The 20,657-nt window shown below is 38.0% G+C and overlaps 1 protein-coding gene across 1 annotated transcript in view; it reads left to right on the top strand.

Moving 5' to 3' along the window:
* The window catches only part of EPHA6 (EPH receptor A6), a 1,030,425-nt gene that overhangs the window by 455,831 nt on the left and 553,937 nt on the right, over nucleotides 1–20,657 (top strand). Inside the window, exon 5 of the mRNA XM_054714059.1 lies at nucleotides 4,286–4,621. Within this exon, the coding sequence (XP_054570034.1) occupies nucleotides 4,286–4,621 (336 nt within the window). The remainder of the gene's footprint in view (nucleotides 1–4,285; nucleotides 4,622–20,657) is intronic.

Genomic DNA, 20,657 nt, shown 5'->3' with positions numbered 1-20,657 from the left:
TTCAGTAATTATATAGAAAGGCTATTCTGTTAGCAATATGGACATGGATAAAAGTTAAACTAATAGTGATTATACAAAGAATAAAATGACTTTTAGATTTTTAAATTATTTTTATATGCAGATCTGACAACATATTTTAGTAGATTAGTAGAATAACTGCTCTTTTCCTATGAAGAAGTACAGTCTAGTGATATACTTTTTCATTTTTTCCTATGTATTTATCTTTCTTTAGTAAATTCTTTAATTTACTTATTTGCAAAAGTATTTATCTAAACATCTCTAGATGGCTCAATATTTTTTAATGTTCTCTTTGACATACATTAACATAGAAATATTTTTCTCTCATTTATAAACTCATAGATATGAAAAAATTTTATTTTTATTAGAAAACAGTATAACTACCTTTATTGTCAGGTAGTAATTAAGCTTTATAGGCAATAACCTGTCATGACTTGATATCCTCAGTTATTTGGATCAAATTTTCATTTGAATGACATTTTCATTTTTCTTAAGGTTAAAAATGCATCTGCAAACCACGATTAGCTATAGAGTTCATGGGCAAATAGTCACTCTTCAGTCAACATGAAAAAGACCCTATTTGTTTTTTAGGAATATTTCTACAATTATAAACATGAAATATAAATCTACAGCAATCAATATAGTAACTGAAATATGACACGTTTTCATATGTCTCTCAAGCAGAGACATATATAATAATTATTTTATTATTCTGTTTATGTGTGTGTTTAGCCATTCAACTAATACTGTCAGCCTTTAACAGTATTCTGCCGAATGCTAGTATTTCTTCAAGTGCTTCCTGGAGAATAAGACTCTATGAACAAATGTTTGGGAAATGGTGGATTCAACAAAGTGAAGCAAATTATTTTACTTTTGTTTCAGTGTCAATCTGTCAGAGGAATCTTAATTTGAGTGCTGAGCTCATTATTTTGTGTAATATCTCATGGGACTAAAGATATTGCACAGGATATATTTTGGAAAATACCTGTTCAACTTAAAAACATTTTACATGGAAAAACTTAAATGAAATAATACAAAGCCATAGTCCACCTGCCCTCTGCTGCTCTAAGCGGAAGAGGGGGGCTGCAAGGCCAGGTGCTTTCTTGGGAAGGGAAGAGACAGGGCTGCCACAATCTTCTGTTTGCTTTCCTATTAGAGTACTATTTCCTTATTCTTTAAAGGAATCCAAATAGAAGCAACAACAAAAACGGGAAGTAGATTAGGAATATATTTTCTAGTATACTAGTAAAAATGAAATTGTAGTTTTTATGTAAGGTTTATTATATGATGAGCTTAGAAAATAGCTATTTGCAAATCAGAATAATTGCCCTTTTCCTATGAAGCATTTTGGAGGGTGAAGATTGCTTTTCTTCTATGTGAATGACTTGATTTTTTTTTAAAGAAAAAACAAACATGAAAATAAGGAAATCCCTGAAAATTTTCAATATAGATGTCTCCAAAAGGGTTATTGCTCCTAGGAGATACCCCCGCCCCCCAATGTGTCACATAATCTTTGTATAATTTATAAATGATAACAAAGCAATCAGGCCACATTCATAAAAGTCCAGTGACACATAATTTAGTTGAATCTGAGGATTAGAATTAATTGTCTCTCTTTGTTCCAAGTTCTAAATCTTAGTAAATGATTCACTGCATGTCATTACAGCTTAATATTTGCATGAAATCACAGTTTAGCTGGCACAATTTAACAGCAATTAAAAAGCTATTTAATCGTCATGCAAATTGATATGAGGACCCTTGAATAAGAAGGGTATCTGCCTTTTTTTTTTTTTTAAGTATCTCTAAGCGGACAGTCATATACTTGCAGACACCCATAACATAATTGATAACATTCTTCCTATTCAGGGAAATATAAGTGAATAATAATTCATGTTCTCCATTATAAATAAGACAAAAGAGCAACAATATGAATATGCCATCTGTAGGAAGACATTATTATGGTAATGATAATGTATCTTTATCTCCCAGGCATAAGTCTAGGTTGGAGGTAAAAGCTACACTTGTCCCTGTGCTCTAGTTTATAACCCCTTCCATATCTTCCTTTCGGAAGGCAGACGTTTCTGTAGCTCTCTGGAACATAAGATGCATAAAGCAACTTAGCAGAAACCTTTTAGAAAAACTAACCGTCTCATTTCTAGGTCTAGATGGCTGAGGCCCCTACCCATCATATTGCTGATATCAGGACCCAGCAAAATGAAAAAGGAAAATAGCCCTGGCCAGTTTGGCTCAATGATTAGAGCATCGGCCTGTGGACCAAACGGTTGCAGGTTCAATTCCTGGTCAAGGGCATGCACCTGGGTTGCAGGATCCCCTTCCTGGTTGGAGCGTGTGCCGGAGGCAACTGATTGATGTGTCTCTCTCTTGTCTGTTTCTGTCTCTCAGTCTTCTCCTTCCCACCCTTACACTCTCTCTAAAAATCAATGGCAAAAATATCCTCAGGTGAGGATTCGCCAAAAAAAAAAAAAAAAAGGAAAATATATAATAACACTTCTTATATCTCAAACCCAATACACAGTCATATAGATTATGACTAATGTTCTGCTACTCTGACACCGTCCATATAATAGATCTCACTGAGGAGTTTCCTGTCGTCATTAAGGCCATTCCCTACACGAACACTCTTTTTTAAAAAGATTACTTCACGGTGGCCAAAACATGGAAGGAACCAAAGTATCCTTCAAAGATGATTAGATAAAGAAGATGTGGTACATATATAAAATGGGAAACTACTCAACCATAAGCAAAAGTGAAATACTGCCATTTGCAACATGGATGGATCTTGAGAATATCATGCTAAGTAAGATAAGTCAGACAGAAAAAGTCAAGAATTATTTTATTATTCTGTTTATGTGTGTGTTTAGCCATTCAACTAAAATATAAATAACAAGAAAGCATGAATATCTATCACGTTCAGACTATAAATCCAAGATCTCGCAGAGTATCTAGCACACATAAGAGTCACTAAAAATTTTATTTAGTGAATGAATGACTGTAATCCAAAAGAAGCCTATATTAAAACTTGAATTTCTTTCTGAGGAGAGAATGTTGCAGAGAAATTCCTTCCCACCTTCTAAGCAAATGCACTTCATAGCAGAAATTCCAAAAAATTCTTAAAAATAGATCCTCTGAAAATTAGCAGGAATGTTACTTCATTGGTTATTTATGCAAAGAATTATTTTTCAAAATACATATTATAAGCATAATATCACAAAAAGGATTCTTTGGTATTTCACATATAACACACAGTGCAGTGTTTGGCCCCTAGTAGAACCTGAGTTAATATTTTTCAATAAATATTATACTGAAGTTTGAAGGACTCAGATAAGAGTAAAAGATTATTTATACAACTTTAAGAAAGGGCTGGAAGAGTTAAAGGATTTAAGTATGGACAAAGAGTGAAAAGGAACACTGAGGGAACATACTCACCCACTCCTTGGGACCAACTTGGTTTATGCAGAGTCTTGATGACAAATAAAGAGGTTGTGTGGGTCTTTTTATCAGCTTTTAAGAAGACACTTGTGCTTAATAAAGTTAGTCTCAATAAAAGTCTAGTCACCATTTCTTATGTGCTTTTTGTCTTCCAAATAATGCTTTTATCCCATGAAATTGGCAAGGCTCTAATAGAAACCTTTCTCCTGCCTTCAGTTTCCTTTTGTCTTCCTCTTCTTCCAAACTTTCTTTTCACTCTAAATTTATGGTCATTTATTTTCAACCTGTGAGAAATAGATACTTAGGGATTGTCAAAGGTAATGAATGGTGGTTTTATCTACATACCAAGCATAGTATGAAGACTGAAGGACTGAGTACATGAATATACATGCATTGTTATAACATACTTATGTTAATATTCCTTTTTAAATTTTTTAAAATGGTGAAGTAATTATTAAGATGTAATTAAAACCTTCACATAATTTAAAATAATGTTTGATTATTATATATTTTCAATCACCAAATTTTAAAAAAATATAATTGCCGTATCTTTTAGAGATTTTCAACTTTTTATATTAAATATTAAAATCCATAAATTCAAAAAGTTAGATTCTAGACTATCTTCACCCCTAAAGACTCCTTTCTTACTGGACTTAATCAGATATTATTAACCATATGTTCTTTATGGTTCCCATCAGAAGAAAGAGCTCAAACTAATATAAAAGACCAATAAGTGTTTATTGATGAAGTTTTCAAGTTAACATTATTAATTTATTGTCCTATACATGTACATTTGTTTTTAATTGCTTTTCTCTAGGGCCACCTTCAGCTCCTAGGAATGTGGTTTTTAACATCAATGAAACAGCCCTTATTTTGGAATGGAGCCCACCAAGTGACACAGGAGGGAGAAAAGATCTCACATACAGTGTAATCTGTAAGAAATGTGGCTTAGACACCAGCCAGTGTGAGGACTGTGGTGGAGGACTCCGCTTCATCCCAAGACATACTGGCCTGATCAACAGTTCCGTGATAGTTCTTGACTTTGTGTCTCACGTGAATTATACTTTTGAAATAGAAGCCATGAATGGAGTTTCTGAGTTGAGTTTTTCTCCCAAGCCATTCACAGCCATTACAGTGACCATGGATCAAGACGGTAAGTGCCACTGCTCTTCTCTCAAAACATACCCATAATTCCCCTCTGATGCATAACATTCTTGGTGGACCTATATTTACTAAAGTACAATTGTATACTCTACACTACAGAGGTGATTTTCTGGTTGTTTCTTGTAGTTTCCTAAGGGGCAGAAAGATATTTTTGATGTTTCCTCTTAGTAGTATGTTAATTAGATACAGTGCTTCTCTCTGTTGTTTATACATTTATGTTTTTTATATAATCCTATATAATCCAATATATCTTAATGTGTCAGTTCATATTACTAATGAATGTTAGACATAAAAATATTAAATGAATAGAAATTATGTTGCCCCATTTATGCTGCCATCCCTTTTCCATAAATAAAGCAAATAGTAAGATTTTATGTTAATTATAATTTATATCTATATAGTGAAAAGATTTTAGTCAATATTCTTAACCATGATCTACTCTGAAAAGAAATAGCAAAAAAAAAATCAGAATATGTCCAAATGCTGCTATTTAAGTGCAGTTTGTAAAAAAGTAGTTAAACTATATATTTTTTTAAAAAATCCAGTTGCTTTCGGTTAAATGTTTTCTTTATAATGCTATAGATTTTTACCGCAACATAGTTAGGCACAAATACTCCTATAATTTTTATATAAGTGTATATTCTCTTTAATTCTTCCATAATAATTTATTGCAGAGTAATAAAGGAAAAGCTTCAGAGATTTTAAAAATTCCCTTTGAGAAGCATTCATAAATTATGTGGATACACAAATGATTCTCTTATGGAAGAAAGCATTGTTGTTTATGAATATGCATATGAAACAAATTTATAAAGATAAAACTATGTTCATACACTGTATTTATTTTTCTAAGTCTGTTATAACAGATGCCATAGACTAGGGGCTTGAACAACAGAAATTTATTTTCTCACAGTTCTGGAAACTAGAAGTCTAAGATCAAGGTGTCAGCAGGTTGAACTCATTCTGAAGCCTCTCTCCTTGGCTTGTAGATAGCCATTTTCTCCCTGTGTCTTCACATGGTCTTTCCTCTGTGTGTGTCTGTATCCTAGACTTAAAGACCCTGTCTCCAAATATGGTCACATTCTGAGGTACCAAGGTTAGGACTTAAACATAGAAATTTGCGGAGGATGTAGTTCAGCCCATTACAAGCACTAAAAGCAATACATATGTGTGTGTGTGTGTGTGTGTGTGTATATATATATATATATATATATATATATATATATGTATGTAAAAAGATGTAATATGCAAATTAGCCAGGACGCCATAACAGTCACGACCGGCTCAGGAGGAGGCGGCGTGCACAGATGGGCAGGAGGGGCCTGTGTGCGCGTGAGGCGCGGCGTGGCTGGAGGAGGCCTGGAGTGAACGCACACACAGGGGGGTCTGCCCAAGCTGCCACGGCACGGCTGGAGCAGGCCCAGAGCGGACACACGCGGCGTGCCAGCAGTCCCGCCTCTGCACGTGAGCTGCAGAGGAAACACCTTTTCTGATCACTCATTAGCTAAGCTCCCCATATGCCACTTGCAGTGCTCTTGGTAACTTGGATAATAAGAATCCAAGAAGGTGACCTAGGGTTTTTCTACCTCACTCCTGGAGGAAAAAACAAAGGTTTGCTGCTGGAGGGGCTAAGAAATGTCATATCCTGCCCTAGCCAGTTTGGCTCAGTGGATAGAGCCTCGGCCTGTGGGCCACAGGGTCTGGGTTCAATTCTGATCAAGGGCATGTACCTAGGTTGCAAGTTCCTCCCTGACCGGGGCCCAGATCAGGGCTCATGCAGGAGGCAACCAATCGAAGTGTCCTTCTCACATTGATGTTTCTCTCTGTCTTTCCCTCTCTCTTCCATGCTCTCTAAAAATCAGTGGAAACATATCCTCAGGTGAGGATAAAAAAAAAAAGAAATAAAGAAATGTCATATCATATGAAGGAGACATCTTGAAAATGCCTAAGAAAGTTGTCATTTTTTTGTGGTGAAGGGACTGGAATCCGTGTTGATGAAAACACCTTGGCGGCTGTGGCGGCTGGCAGTGGCAGTAGTAGCAGGGTGATGAGGTGGCGCCTTCCCCTGATCAGCCCAGTTGCCTCCCGCAGAGGAAGGCCTGACTGTGGCCTTCAGTAGAACATCCCCTGAGGGCTCCCAGACTGTGAGAGGGGGCAGACTGGGCTAAGGGACCCCCCACCCCAGTGCATGAATTTTGTGCACCAGGTCTCTAGTTTTAAATAAAAGTATACAGAAAGTGTTGAAATACAACTAAGCAATTAAAAGACTATTGATACAAGCTCTTGGATTAACTTTAAGGGCACAGTGGTGGGTATAAAAGCCAATATCAAAAGTTGGCATACTGTATGATTCACTTGTATAGCATTCTTGAAATAACACAATTGGAGAATTTATTAGTGGCCAGGGGAATAGTGATTAGGAGCAGAGCGATGTGAACCTATAATTATTGGGGGGAGGGGTTTAAAAAAATTGCTAAACCTGTAAAATGTGCAGGAAGAAATTTTAATATTCTACTAAAACATATTTGAAATGATTATGACTATTTTATTCAAAATATTATATATTTCACATTGCTGATGTCTTCAGAAATGCATCGAATAAATAAAACAAAGACAAATAGTATCACACAATCACCATCTCTGTCTTTACTATGCAACTTTCCCCTCTATTTAACAAATAGCTCTACATCATAGAAGTTGCTTTACAGTTGTTCAAAATTGAATTCTTTTTAAAAAAATATATTTTATTGATTTTTTTTACAGAGAGGAAAGAAGAGGGATAGAGAGTTAGAAACATCGATGAGAGAGAAACATCAATCAGCTGCCTCCTGCACATCCCCAACTGGGGATGTGCCTGCAACCAAGGTATATGCCCTTGACCGGAATCGAACCTGGAACCCTTCAGTCCATAGGCCGACACTCTATCCCACTTAGCCAAACCTGTTAGGGCTCAAAATTGAATTCTTATTTCTTCTATTTTTTCTTCTTTCCCATAGTATCAACAAAATCTTGTCAAATGTACCTTCAGGACAGAATGGATTAGGGTCTTCTGTTCCTCTTGGCTTTAGCAGATTATTTCTAAGGCTCTTTTGCTGCTACCTAATAAAATAAATATATCCCAGCATAACTATTTTTAACTGTATGATATAAATAATTGTGTTAGTATAAAAACAATATATCTATAAATAAAATATGTATGTTAATATGCATCATAATTTTATACATACATATAGCAGCCTTTCATTCTGGGATTAGGAGAAAGTTTATTTAACATGCTTTTCCACTTAGCAGAGGATAGAATATAAATTCTCACTTCATTAAAACTGTATTGCTGTAAGGACAGAAGGTATAGTAATAATGAAATAAGTTATAATATCAACATATTGAGACTATACATTTTAGAAGGATAATGTTATTAAGCAATTTTCCTAATAAACTTATCTTTTAGAAGAATATTAAGAAATGATTATTCCTAACTTAATTTGACTATTTTAAGGTGTGATCCTATCTAATAGAAGAGTAATATGCAAATTGACCACACATCCGCTACACCCACAAGCCATGCCCACCAGCCAATAAGGAGTGAGTATGCAAATTAACCCAACCAAGATGGCTGCGGCCGGCCATGGAGAGCAGGAGGGAGGCTTGGGTTTCCCTGGTGATGGAGGAAGCCAAGCTTTCTGCACAACCTGGATTCCACTCAAGGCTAAAAAGTTTCAATTATAGAAGATAAATAAATCCCAGATACCAGGGCCTCCACTTGAGTTGCTGGGGGCGTGGCCAGCCTGCAAACCACCACAGGCCCCTTGCCCAGGCCACCCCACTCCCCAAGGGAACCCCCACCCTGATCCAAGACACCCTTCAGGGCAAACCAGCTGGCCCCCACCCATGCACCAGGCCTCTATCCTATCTAATAAAAGAGTAATATGCAAATTGACTGTCACTCCAACACACAAGATGGCTGCCCCCATGTGGTCAAAGATCCTGCCCCCATGTGGACACAAGATGGCTAACACAAGATGGCCAGCAGGGGAGGGCAGTTAGGGGTGACCAGGCCGGCAGAGGAGGGAAGTTGGAGGGGACCAGGCCTGCAGGGGAGGGCAGTGGGGGGTGACCCAGGCCGGCAGGGGAGGGAAGTTAGGGGTGACCAGGCTGGCAGGGGAGGGCAGTTAGGCATCAATCAGGCTGGCAGGGGAGTGGTTATGGGGTGATTAGGCTGGCAGGCAGAAGCGGTTAGAGGCAATCAGAAAGGCAGGCAGGTGAGCAGTTGGGAGCCAGCAGTCCTGGATTGTGAGAGGGATGTCCAGGCTTTCGGACATCCCTCGAGGGGTCCCAGATTGGAGAGGGTGCAGGCTGGGCTGAGGGACACACACCCCTCCCTGTGCATGAATTTCATGCACCAGGCCTCTCGTTAGTAATAAAAAGAATCAACATATTTTTACATTTTATTTGGAAAATGTATAAAAGTCCAAAATTAAACTAAAATATTGCCACACATAATTAAATATTATGACCAGCCTTACATGCATGAGTGACAAGCTCCATGTCATAATTTTTAGACACCAAGAAGCCCCTATCTCTTTGTGCCTGAAGTTCTGACATTAGAGACTCACATAATGAAAAATTGCAAATGCTCCAGGCAAGAATAACATTATGAAGCAATTCATCTGTGGATGTATCACTTGTTCTTTTTATATCAAAAGAAGCCAGATCCTAGTTGGGTAAAAGAGGAGCTTATAGAAACTGGAGTGTCCAAGAACCAAACTTCAGCTGTTGTCATAGTTTACCAGCCTTGAAAAGATAATACTTTTATAGCTGAAGATTCAGGAAGGTTTTCATAAACCTTTAATTTGTTCAACAGATGAACAATGGTGAGTGAATCCTTATAAACCTCACCCTCTGGTGGGGAGGCAGATAATACATGAGTAACTTGACAAGTATGTAATTAGTACTGTGGTTAAGTCCTACAAAGGAGAGAAGCTCAGGATATTTTAACAGCATGTATTCTCCAGGTGCGGAGGATAAGGGCTGCTCTTTCTGAGGAAACAACATTTAAATTAAGTTCTGTTTTTAAGAGATGATTAGAAGGTGACTAGGCAAAATGAAGCTGGAAGAAGGGAAAGAAGGAACCACGGAAAGGTTGAGCAGTTGAGGGATGAAGCATTGACAACTAATGTATCCAGAGCATCTAAGTAGTTGGTCTATTGCAGAGGTACAGAAGGATTTGAGGAAGGAACTGGAGTTTTAAATGAAACTTTGGAGAAATGAGTGGGTGTCTGCAAATTAGCCAAGACAAAGTTAGAGAGTCAGCATTTATCAGAAAATTCTGGTATATTATCAGGGCCACAATTAAGGAAACGAAAATCAGCATCATAATACTAGTAATAATGTTTATGAGGTGAACCTTACATGAGTAAGGAAATAAAATATTACAGGCCAAAATATATAGACAGTTGTGTTAATTATGCTTTCACTGCTCGATATATGCGATGCAAAGGATGAGGTTAAAGAGGAAGTTTACCCTGAATTGCCTCTTCTTCCATGTAATCATTTCTCATATTTAAGAAATATTAAGAAACTACATTAAACAACCTTGACTTAATTGTTTGCTATCTGTTTACAATTAAACAAATGTAAAAAACTGTTTGCCGAATCACTTAGAACCACTTAGCTGTAGTTATGTGAAACATTCCTTGATTATTCTGATTCTAGTTGGATAAATAAGATTTTAGATTTAAGACTGACTCTCATAATTAGAAATCTTTGCAATAAACCTTAATTAACTGTCTCCCATAACCTCTAAGAGCTATATTTGTAATCTTCTTTTTTCTTAGTTTATTTAAATAGTCTTTCAAGGTGTTTCATTTAGAGATCAAAACAAGAAAGCAACACATAGAAAATATTGAATTTTAATCTTCAGTCCATGATAGGAAAACTAAGGTGTGTAATTCAGTAAAAGGGATTATTCTGGTCAGAGACAGTAAGGCAAAATGTTAATCAGAGAGAGTCAACCTGAAACAAATTTTGTTTGTAGATATTCTGCAATGTGCAAAAACCTTTAGGGGCCATGTTCAGAGTAAAAGACATGCTAAATTACAAACCAATTCTGCTGACATTTGCTAAAGGGTCTTTAAAGTAATTATTGTCAGGAGCAGATTGTCCAATTCATTGGCTTCTTAAAATATACATTCAACACTCCAATCTGTGCCATTGGGTGACTATTCTGTATAGGTCTTGCCTTAGGCTCACGTTTTGATTGCACATTTAATATATTTGCTCATGAATGAATTGAACTGACACTGAAATAGATGTAAATCAACAAAATTTTTCATATATTTATAAATGTAATATGTATATTTAATTTACAGTACACTGCCTTTAGGTAACACAGTCTATTTCAAATGCCAACATTTTGTACATTGCTGGAGTAGGTAACTAGGGACACTGTAAACATACATGCATCTTTATATCTGTATTTTAATGTATTTTATGTCTGGATATTTCTCACAGTCCGCATTGTGTTTTCAAAATTTTGACAGCAAATATTCTATTTTCTAAAATCTGTGCATCTATTCAAAGTAAAAAAATAAAAATTGTATAAAAGTTTTAAATGCTCACCAAAATACACTGAATATAAGCCAGTGGCATGATAAGTTGAAAAAGGCAATAACCATAATTTAAAGTAACAGATATGCTATACTATTTGTATTTTTCATATATATTTTAAACCTAAGAAAATAATTTTAAAACTACAGACAACTTACATTGAAGGGCAAAATTTTCCTGTCTCCTCAGGAAAAGTTGTTTCTCTTCTGAAAGGTGCACTGAATATTTTATTTATGGAAGATAATTGAAATGTCAGTCAATCATAACTAAATAACTTTATGGTCCATCCAAATATTAAATTGTAATAGAGTCTGGATGACTGTAAACTTTGTTTTCACTCCTGAGAAACATTAAATTACTTCAAGTCAGCTGTCATTTTGTGGCATGCATCTTTTGAATAAATGAATGATGTAGAAAAGTCCCTTAGACCTTAACAATTGATTCCCTTAGGTTTAAGTACAGAATTTGAACTGCTCCCAGTCAGTCAAGTACATAAATTGAATTGCTCCCAGTCAATTATGTACAATAGTGCTCATGGTTCTCCCTCCCTGGACCATAATCATATTTTGTAATAGTTTGCTTTCCTAACCAATATGTAAGTTTCTTGATAGCAAGAATGATGTATTATTTGACTAAGAATATCCTCAACCTACATTGTCTATAACTTAATATATCTCTGTCAATTGCATTAACAGAAATTGGAGATGGTTTGAGTTCATCTTTTATTTGTTAATTTATTAATTCATTCAAAAATATTTATTGGCCCTAACCAGTTTGGTTCAGTGGATAGAGTGTTGGCCTGTGGACTGAAGGGTCCCAGATTCGATTCCAGTCAAGGGCATGTACCTTGGTTGCGGGCATATTCTTAGTAGGGGGTGTGCAGGAGGCAGCTGATCAATGTTTCTCTCTCATTGATGTTTCTAACTCTCTACTCCTCTCCCTTCCTCTCTCTAAAAAAATCAATAAAATATATTTTTAAAAATATTTATTTAATATTTGCTATCTGTCTGGAATTTTTCTATGTGCTTGGGTTATAGCAAAAAACAAAACAAAACAAAACAAAACACAAATAAATGATTAACAGTGTCCCTGTCTTCATGGACATTATATTTTAATGTTGAATAATGATATGTTCCATGAAGAATAATTAAGAAAAAAAATATGTGGAAGTAATGAGGAGATGGGCAATTTTACACAGGAGAACAAAAAACACCTTTCTTGATAATATAATAATACTTGACAGATCATAAATAAAAGAGAAAACTCTGTGAATATATAAAAGAAGACTAATCCAGGGAGTGGGATTTAAAAAAAAAAAAAGGGAAAAGCTTAGCCAGTTTAGTTTACTGGATAGAGCATCGGCCTGCAGACTGAAGGGTCCGGGTTTAATTCCAGCCAAGGACACATGCCCAGGTTGCAGGCTCAATTCCCAGTAGGGGGTGTGCAGGAGGCAGCCAATCAATGATTCTCTCTCATCATTGATGTTTCTTTCTCTCTCTCCTCCTCCCTTCCTCTCTGAAATCAATTAAAAAAATGGTTTGTTTAAAAAAAAAAAAAAAAAAAAAAAAACGGGGGGGGGGGGAGCTTTAAATTTAACCAGGAATTTGTCTAGAAAGTAATGAGAAAATATTACTGCATATATATTCTTTAGCATGTACTAAGTTTCATGCTCACTAAATCCTGGTGCTATACTTACAGAATTTGCAACAGAAGGTTTTAATCAACACTAAACTTTAATAGCAATCATGCCTTTTTTTATTGATCATATATTATTAAGAAATTTGTTTAATCCTAAACTTGATTTTAAGCAATTGTCCTTTAGTCATCAGCTGTTTCTCTGAGGAATTCTCATTTGCACATTTAGCAGGAAAGGTAACTATTTTCTTTAATATCTTTATTACAAAATAATAAGATCTTACTGTACTTTTGATGTTTCTACTACTACATCAACAATCTTAATGAAAAATATTAGCAGATGGCTTATTAAATATCTTAAATTCTGTAAAGTCTGGTTAGCAGTGAAAATAAGTGTAAATGTTCATATTTTACATAATCTATATCACATGATATAAGGCTCTATAGTTAGATGAATATCTAGGAAATTTGTTGGCCTATTTTCATTGTTGTTGTTTTTTGTTGAAAATTGAAGCCAATTTAATTTCATTAACTAGCTTCTGCCTACAAAAGAAATCGATTGATTTGGGTAACTGATTCATATGTTGTTACTATTAAACACTAGGGTTTTTAAAAAATATTTTCTAAAAGCCTCTTTCACTTTAAAGTAAAAATTATTAAGAGTTGAAAATACAATGTGTAAGAATAAAACAAAAAGATTTTTAATGTTGACAGATTATTCATATAATTGTTAAAATGTGAAATGTCTTCAAACTTAGAAAAAACTGCAATTCATGAAAATTGAGACTAATTGTTGACCTTTTCATCAGACAAATTCCATATAGCTTCTTTAGATTAAGTTACTTTTTCTTCTCCCATATATTCCTCAGCACTTTTTTATTTGGTTTGGATTCTTTAAACAGTCAGTTCCAGCTACGTAATTTCTGATGTCCAGTGAAAAATGAAACTGCAAAAAAATAAAAAATAAGAAAATAAACTGCAAAAACCTTTGTTCAAAAAGGAGGGGGAAAAGGCCATGAAAGGTACTAAAGTATAAAGCTTTCTCCTTCTGCAATTTCTCTCTGAATTTGCCATTATGTTTTTTAATTGCCATTTAATGTCCTTCTAAGTGAAGAAAAACTGAATTTCAAATTATTAGCATAAACTTTACAATTCATCTTTATATTGCTTTAATGATACTTCTAAATGTAAATATAAGAGTATTCAACTCATACTCGGAGTCATGGGAATCACAGGATTTATTTTCGGTAGTCCTATCCCCAGCCCATCCCCAGTCCCCAAGGGTATCTCAAGAAAACCAGAATAGACTAATGTAAGCCAGACCCAGAGAGGTAGAAAGAGGAAGAAAGGTTGTCCCCAGGCACTAAGCCAGCTAGAGAGCAGCTTTCTGCACCCTGATACTTGTAAGGAGAATGAAGCTATTCCTAGGTCTCCAGGGCCTTCCAAACCCACAGTGGAAGGGAGAACCCCAAGGGGCTTTAAACCTCCTAACCACAAATGTTGGCCACTTGCATGTGGTGGGAGAGAAGCTTGCCCCTCCTAAAATGTGGCCTCTGCAACCCTGGCCAGTGTTTCTCAGTGGTTAGAGCATGAGACTGCACACCTAAAGGTCACAGGTTCAATTCCAGGTCAAGGGCACGTGCCTGGTTTGTGTGTTTGCTCCTGTATCTGTGGGAGGCAATCAATCAATGTGTCTCTCTCACGTTGATGTTTCTCTCTTTCTCTCTCCCCCTTTCACCTCCCTTCCACTCTCTCTGAAAAGCAATGGAAAAAACATGAGCTTAAAGATAAAATTATTAAGAATTTCAATATGGCAGTAGCTGAGCATTAAACCCTAATCAGTGGGGAACAGACCTGGAGAATGCTAAATGCAGCTTTCTGACAAAGCTGTATAAATGGCCTGCCTATATTTATCTAGTCTTCCCTTTACTCCTTTCCTTTTAAGTAATAATCAGAATCTTACAACAATATTGATATGATATGATTCAATACACATTTTCAAGAACTGAATGCCTGGTACCTTACTGCATACACAAGTCCTAAAAATACATATAAAATAGTAAGTGATTAAATATTGATATGATAGGCAATGAATGTTAATATTTCATTTATCTGATTTTATGAAAGAAACCCTAGTTGTCTGACCACACATTTATCCTTTTAGGCAGTAAGCAAAGTTTTTAGAAATGAAAAATTAAAAAACAAAAATTGAACTATAGTTTCCTAATTTGCCTAGTACCATCCTAATTATTTTGATATTCTAAGAGATCTAAGGGTAGATTTCATAGCTATTGATACCTTTGTGCTCTGCTAAGGTATCAATAGCTATATCCTCCCTTACTTCCTCTCTACCAGGCTCTCACTCCAACCCAGGTCTTCAACTTACTATTGTCTGTGATCATGGCCTATGCATATATGCATATGAAATCTTTGGTTAATCTCTTTCCGCCCTCCTTCTTTCTGAGATTCATCATTGTGTTCCATACCTCCATGTCTCTGGACCTATTTTGTTCACCAGTTTATTTTGTAATCATATTATATATTTCTTAAGTAATCTTTTATAAAGCATATAAATAACTTACCAAAAATGATAAATATATCTATATGAGTAGAAATCCCCTTTCATTTTGTCTTTAAAAACTTATTTTAGCCTGGTGGTGTGGTTCAGTGGTTAAGCATTGACCTATGACTAGGAAGTCCCAGTCAAGGGAACAGTTTGCATATTAGCCTTCTATTATATAGGATACTCATGTAAATGGATTCCCTCTGTTTTTTACTTTTTATATAAATAGTGGATGATTGACTATTTTCTATCTATGAATTTAGATTATATTTGCATAAGTTTATTTAAAAGTTATGTCCTATCTCATAATTTTAAAATTTAAAATTTTTATTACTTTTCATAAAGATAAATGTGTTGGTCAATTGTAGATATGACTTACACATTCAGATTTCTAGAAATAGGGAATAACTTCCTACAAATGTTTAATGTGCTGCACATTTTGAATATTTAAAATGTTCAGAAGCCCTAGTATGTTTGCTCGGTGGTTACAGCATTGACCTGCAGACCAAAGGGTCCCGGGTTTGATTCTGTTTAAGGCCACATACATAGGATGGAGGGTCCTCCCTGACAGAGATCCCAGTCAGGGCACGTGCATGAGGCAGCCAATCAATGTATTTCTCTCACATTGATATATCTCTCTGTCATTCCCTCTCTCTAAAATTCAATGGAAAAATATCCTCAATGAGGAAAATAAATAAATAAATCTATATATATAAAAGCCTAAGCGACCATCACAACCAAATGGACTACCGAACAAGCTGCATGGGGCGACTAGGCCGGCAGGGGGGTTAGTGAGGGACGACCAAACGACTGAGCAGCAGACTGCATGGGGCGACCAGGCTGGCAGGGGGATTAGTGAGGGGCAACCAAACGACTGAGCAGCAGGCTGTGTGGGGCAACCAGGCCGGCAGGAGGGTTTAGTGAGGGGTGACCAAACAACCGAACAGCAGGGTGCGTGGTGCGACCAAGCCTGCAGGGGGGGCAGTTGGGGGCAACCAGGTCAGCAGTGGGGGGCAGTGAGGGGTGACGAGGCCAGCAGAGGGGGGCAGTTGGGGGCAACCAGGCTGGCAAGGGGGGCAATAAGGGGCGACCAGGCTGGCAGGGAGGACAGTTAGGGGCGACCAGACTGGCAGTGGGGGCAGTAAGGGGTGACCAGACTGGTGGGGGGCAGTTAGGGGCGACTAGGAAGGCAGGTGAGGCAGTTGGGGGTGACCAGACCAGCAGGGGGGGGGCAGTTAGGGGCGATCAGGCAGGCAGGCAGGTAAGCAGTTAGGAGCCAGTGGTCCCGGATTGTGAGAGGTATGTCTGACTGCCGGTTTAGGCCCGGCAGTCAGACATCCCCCAAGGGGTCCAGGATTGGAGAGGGTGCAAGCTGGGCTGAGGGGACCCCCACCCATGCATGAATTTCGTGAACCAGGCCTCTAGTAAATAAATAAAATGTTCAACTGCTGTTTTTATTTTTAACATTCAAATGTTTATTTTTATTAATTCTTTATTGTTTAAAGAATTACATTTAGTATTACATATGTCTCCTTTTTCCCCATTGACCTATCCCCAGCTACTCCCAACTCCCAGCTCATGTTTTCACCCCCCTAGTGTCTATGTCCACTGGTTGTTTATATGCATGCATACAAGTCCTTTGGTTGATCTCTTATCCTTCCCCCTCCCCTGCCTTCCCTCTGAGGTTTGACAGTCTGTTCGATGCATCTATGCTCTGGCTCTATTTTTGCTCATCAATTTATGTTGTTCATTAAATTCCACAAATGATTGAGATCACATAATATCTATTGTTCTCTGACTGGCTTATTTCACCTAGCATAATGCTCTCCGTATCCATCCAAGCTGTTGTGAATGCTAAGAGTTCTTTCTTTTTTACAGCAGCATAGAATTTTGTATCTTGCTACATTGCTGAATTCATTTTTTAAGTCTAGTAGTTTTTTGATGAGTCTTTAGGGTTTTCTATGTATAATATAGAAATATATTATTTGTGAATATATTACTTGTGTATAATATATTATTTGTGTATAATATATTATTTGTGAATAATGACCGTTTTACTTCTTTTCCAATTTGGATGCCTTTTATTTCTTCTTCTTGTCTGATCACCATGGCTAGCACTTCCAGTACTGTGCCGAACAGGCGTGGTGAAAGTGGGCATCCCTGCTTGTTCCTGTTCTTAGGGGAAATGGTTTTAGTTTTTGCCCATGGAGTACAATGTTAGCTGTAGGTTTGTCATATAAGGCTTTTATTATGTTGAGATATGATCCCTCTATTCCCACTTTGCTGAGGGTTTTTATCAAGAAAGGATGTTGGATTTTTTCAAAAGCTTTTCTGCATCAATTGATATAATTATGTGATTTTTATCTCTCAATTTGTTTATGTGGTGTATCACATTTATTGATTTGCAGAAATTGTACCATCCTTGCATCCCGGAATAAATCCAACTTGGTCATGGTGTATAATCTTTCTAATGTAATGCTGGATCCAGTTTGCTAGAATTTTGTTGAGGATTTTTACACCTATGTTTATCAGAGATATTGGCCTGTAGTTCTCTTTTGTTGTAGTGTCTTTATCTGGTTTGGGGATTAGCGTAATGGTGGCTTCATAGAAAGAACATGGAAGTATTCCTTCCTCTTTAATATTTTGGAATAATCTGAGGAGGATAGGTTTTAGTTCTTTGAATCTTTGGTAAAACTCCCCTGTGAAGCCGTCTGGCCAGGAGCTTTTGTTTGTTGGAAGTTTTTTTATTATGGCTTCAATTTCCTCCATAGTTATCGGTCTATTCAAATTTTTTTATTCTTCCTGATTGAGTTCTGGAAGATCGTATTTTTCTAGGAATATGTCCATTTCTTCTAGGTTGACCAGTTGTTTTTTTTTAATAGAGTTGTTCATAGTATTTTTTTTACAATTCTTTGTATTTCTGTGGGGTCTGTGGTTATTTCATCTCTTTCATTTCTGATTTTGTTTATTTGGGTCCTCTCTCTTTGCTTCTTGGTGAGTCTGGCTAGAGGTTCATCAATCTTGTTTATCCTTTCAAAGAACCATCTCTTGGTTTCATTGATCTTTTGTATTGTGTGTGTGTGTGTGTGTGTGTGTGTGTGTGTGTGTGTGTATGTGTGTGTGTATGTGTCTATGTTATTTCTGCTTTGATCTTTATTATTTACTTCCTTCTGTTCACTCTGGGCTTTTCTTGTTGCTTTCTTTCTAATTCTTTAAGTTGTAGAGTTAGATAATTCATTACAAGTTATTCTTATTTCTTGAGGTAGGCCTGTAGAACTATGAATTTCCCTCTCAGGAAAATTTCCCTCACAAGACAATCACTGTGTCCCATAAATTTTGGATTGTCATTTATTTCCAGGCTGTTTTTAATTTCTTCTTTGATCTCTTTGGTAACCTAATCATTGTTTAATAGCATGCTATTTAGCCTCCAAGTGTTTGAATTTTTGTGATTATTTTTATTGTAGTTGATTTCTAATATTATGCCATTGTGATCTGAGAAGATGCTTTATATAATTTCAATCTTCTTGAATTTGAAGAGACTTTGCCTGTGTCTCAATATGTGGTCTCTCTTTGAATATGTCTCCTGTGCACTTGAGAATGTATATTCTGTAACTTTGGGTGAAATGTTCTGAAGATATTGATTAAGTCCATTTGAGCTAGTGAGTCATGTAGGATTGCTGTTTCTTTGCTGACTGTTTTGTCTAGAGGATTTTTCCAGTGATGTTAATGGACAATTAAAGTCCCCTAATGATTGTATTGCTGTCAATCTCTCCCTTGGTATCTTCCAGAATTTTTTTTATGTATTTGGGTGCTCCTGCATTGGGTACATATATATTTACCAGTGTTATATTCTATTGTTATATGGATCCCTTTATTATTATGACTAGGGGCCCAGTGCATGAATTCGTGCACCTTGTAAGGAACTGTGGGCCGAGAGGCTGAGGTGGGCACAGGGGCAGGTCTCAGCCCATCCTCCTCATCCCTGTTGGGCACCTCCTGCCGCAGCCCCCACCCCCTGTCTGCTGGCAGCACTGCCCCCGCCACTGCCGCACCCACACACTGACTGCATGGAGCGATTGGGGCCAGCACCAGCAGTGGGTGCGAGTGGGGCTGGCGCCATCAGTGAGTGCGAGTGGCGGCTGCTGCCCCGATCACCCCTCAGGAGCAGGGGAAGGTGAAGAAGCCCTCAGGGGTGAACGGGGCTGGCAGCCACCGCTTGCACCCACTGACGGCACTGAGTGATCGGGACCGGCACTGGGAGCTGGCAGCGGTTGCGAGCAATGTCTCCGGTGCTGGCTGCTGGTGCAAGTGGCAGCTCTGGCACTGGCAGCAGTTGCAAGCGGCATGGTGCCCTATATCCCTCTGGCGGTGCACTTGCAGTGTGGTCCTGTGACCTGTGGCTTGGCATACCAGGTCTCACCAGCAGTTCTGACCTGGGCTGGGGGTAGGGTGCGTGCTGGGTGACAGCTCTTTCTGTACTGGGTGCAGAGTGCACACAGAACAAAGGTTCTGTCTGCATCAGGGTCATAGCATACACTGGGTTGCAGCTCTGTCTGTGCCCAGGGAGAGGTGCACACCAGCCAAAGGCTCTCTCTGTGCTGCTGGCAGAGCACCCACTGGTCCAAAGATCTGTCTCTGCCAGGGGTGTAGTACACACTGGACTGCACCTCTGTCTGTGCTGGTAGTGGGGTCCGTGCCAGCCAAAGGGTCTGTCTGTGCTGGTGGCAGGGGGCGCTCTGTCTGTGCTGAGGTTGGGGTGTTCCCAGCCAAGGGCTCTGTCTGTGCAGAGGGTGTAGCATACACCAGCTGCAGTTCTGTATTGGAATTAGGGATGGAGCAGGCAGTGGTGTGCCCGTGGCTTGCACTCGCAGCACGGGGATCTGAAGCACAGGTTCCTGTGACTCTGGGGTTGGGCTCCAGCTAGGAGGCACAGCTCAGGAGGTCTGTCTTGTGTGCACTCACTGCAGGCAGCTGGGACCCATGTCACGGTACCATGCTGCTCACTGCCGGAGCATGGTGGTGGTTCCATGCAGGTTATGGCTGGCAAGTGGCTCCCTGCACAGGTCTGTGGGTGCTGTCTGAGGTCAGTCTGGATGTTGTTGTGGCAGCGCTCCTGGCCTCCATTGCTCCCCTCTACAAGATGGCACAGGTTCCTCGCCAAAGCCAAGCCAGCCTGGGGTGCCCACTGTGATAGCAGGGTCTCCCCTTCTAGGAGAGCCTGGTC

This window comes from Eptesicus fuscus, chromosome 3 (assembly GCF_027574615.1).
Source record: "Eptesicus fuscus isolate TK198812 chromosome 3, DD_ASM_mEF_20220401, whole genome shotgun sequence".
NCBI classification, from domain to species: Eukaryota; Metazoa; Chordata; class Mammalia; order Chiroptera; family Vespertilionidae; genus Eptesicus; species Eptesicus fuscus.
This window is presented reverse-complemented; position numbering and strand designations above follow the sequence as displayed.